This window comes from Engystomops pustulosus, chromosome 3, assembly GCF_040894005.1.
Source record: "Engystomops pustulosus chromosome 3, aEngPut4.maternal, whole genome shotgun sequence".
Classification (NCBI taxonomy): Eukaryota; Metazoa; Chordata; class Amphibia; order Anura; family Leptodactylidae; genus Engystomops; species Engystomops pustulosus.
In genome coordinates this window covers 222197212-222199715 of record NC_092413.1, presented here as the reverse complement: position 1 = coordinate 222199715, position 2504 = coordinate 222197212, and the positions used below count along the sequence as shown (strand labels likewise).

The 2504-nt window shown below is 41.8% G+C and overlaps 1 protein-coding gene across 1 annotated transcript; it reads left to right on the top strand.

Annotated features, from left to right (window-relative positions):
- The first annotated feature begins 1112 nt into the window (after positions 1–1112).
- Positions 1113–2030, top strand: LOC140122966 (taste receptor type 2 member 40-like). Its single transcript, XM_072144213.1, has one exon. It carries the CDS (start codon positions 1113–1115, stop codon positions 2028–2030), a length of 918 nt encoding a protein of 305 aa, XP_072000314.1.
- Positions 2031–2504: the final 474 nt, after the last annotated feature.

The window sequence follows — 2504 nt, the reverse complement described above, 5'->3', positions numbered from 1 at the left end:
ATTAATTTTTCCTACTCTTCTATCTCAATCCCTGAACTCATGACCTGTGTTCTTAGTCCAAAGTTTTATGCTACCTGGGCTGGTTTTTGGCCCAATTATATCTAACAAGGAACTGCCGACAGTCCTACCGCGCTGACAAGGATCACTCTCATTGGGGCCAGTGAAGGGGTTGCTCAGTATGTTGTGAGTTAGGGCTCTTTCTCATTGGCCTTGTTGTGATTTCCACGGATGACTCAAAAATCTATTGATTTCTATGGCTGTTTTCACATTGGCTTGTATTTTCACTGATCCATTGTCCTTGGAAAAAATGATGAAACGTTACCTATTTTTTTCACTGATGCGGATCATGGAGGGCAATAGAAGTCTATGGGCCCACAAAAAAAGGGATGAAGCGTCCATGTTTATCACTGGCTAAAAACCAGCAGACACAGAGAAAAAACAGAAGAAAAAAAGGAGACACAACGGAGACAAAACGGAACGGATGCCCAACACCAATGTGAAAGATCCCCTAGTGTTGTGCCATTCTGGAGGTTACATGGGCCACTATCTCTTACTCCTCAGTCCATTTGGATTAGGGGTATCTGTGAATAATGGTACTAAGCAGAACCTACATACCCCTGAGAGGGTGCAGGGCATCACACGAGTCTAATAAGATTTACTGTAGATCTAAGATTGCATTCACGCGACCGCAAGGGGGACGTATATACGGCAGACGTATATACGGCCGATATACGTCCCCCATAGACGGCAATGGGCGTGCGGCGCACTACTGCGGCTGTCCTATTTTTTCAGGGCATACGGCGCCGTGAGCCATGTATCCCTATGGAGAGGGGAGGGGGTGAGCAGCGCTCTCCCCCTCCTCCTCTCCCCACGCGCTGCCGCGTGCCCGCCGTGCTACGGTACGGCGGGCACCGGTCGTGTGAATCCAGCCTAAAGATGAGAAATTTGCATTATATTTCTAGATTTATTCCTCTCTAACCGCATTAAGCTGCCGGTGATACTTCATAAGACTTTGAGCGTTTCACTAATTTGTATAGATATTTGCATCAGATAAACAGATAAAAGCAATCACTCAATGTTTCCAATACAAGTCAGGAGACTAAACAGAAGAGATGGCGGAGAACACTTACTATATCCCACAGCTGGGTCTTGTCATTGCGGTGGAGATCTCGTATACAGCCGGACTGATGACTAATCTCTTCATCGTAGGAGTCACTGCCTTGGACTGTCTGAAAGGACGACCCCTGACCCCCGCTGACCACCTGATCACTGGCATCGCAACATCAAGGATCATCTTCCAGTTAATTATATTATTTAATGTATCCTGGATCATATTCAATGGTGAACATTCTGAAGCCTTTGATGTTGCTATTTATTTCCTTGGAAATTATTCTGTGTACTGCAATATCTGTTTTTCAGTTCTCCTATCGGTTTTCTACAGTCTGAAGATCAGCAACTTCCACAACGTCTTCTTTCTTTGTCTTAGGAAGATGATTACACAGAGACTTCTTGGACTGACTATTATCTTTGTGCTTCTGTCCATTGGTTACTCATTGGTTGTTTTCTTGTTACATTTGCCGGTCACCTGGAACAATTCCACTCAGTCAGACAATGGCTTAGATCGTCTCGGCTTCATGATGTACGTATTGTATATGCTGTGGAACGTTCTGCCCTTCTTCTTCTACGCCGTCTCCTGCTTCGCTCTTCTAGGATCTTTGTTCCATCACATGTGCCGGATGAGACGTGAGAACAATGTCACCGGTCGCATGGACGCTTATACCAAGACCATAAAATTCACTATTGTCTCCTTCTGGTGTTTTGCTCTGTATGTGACAATCAACGTCTATGGAACCTACTTTCTGGATTTTTTTGCCTTGGTTTTAGCCTGGAATAGTTTTTTATTGTTACATTCTATATATTTAATTTATATGATGGCGCGGCTCAGGGAGTATTTATGGAAGATACTGCAGAGTCTTGTCCCTGGTAAAGCATCTAGATCAGAGGTGCAGATGCAGATAATAAGCCGATAACTAAAAAAAAAATAAAGTTGATTTAATGTTGGGAAAATTATCTCTCAGAATTGCTTTTGAAATGTGACGCCCCCTTGTGAGTGCGTTGTGTAGCTACAACTGCAGTGACCTCAGTATAGAAATATTCTTACATTAGTCAGACAATTGACTCAATTTGACTATCTCTATACTGATCATATAAAGCTTTTGTAGTGTTAGATCTAGAAACAAAGAATCTGGAAACAGAATAATAATAATAATAATAATAATAATAATAAATTATTGTAGCTCTAATATTGAAGTGTTTGGATTGTATCCATATTTAATATTGAGGTCATTGTTCACATCTATTGATTTTACTTCTATTCTTTCAATAAGTTTTAGGAAACAAAAGTGAGAATAAAAAATAAACCCCATTGCTTGTACTGAATGCACTCTACTTCTTCCTGCGTTCATATGTTGTCACGCGTAAAACTTTTCTAGCAGCTAGCATGT

Coding starts and splice junctions, on each gene's coding strand:
- LOC140122966 (XM_072144213.1), top strand. CDS start 1,113: ATGGCGGAGAACACTTACTATATCCCACAGCTGGGTCTTGTCATTGCG.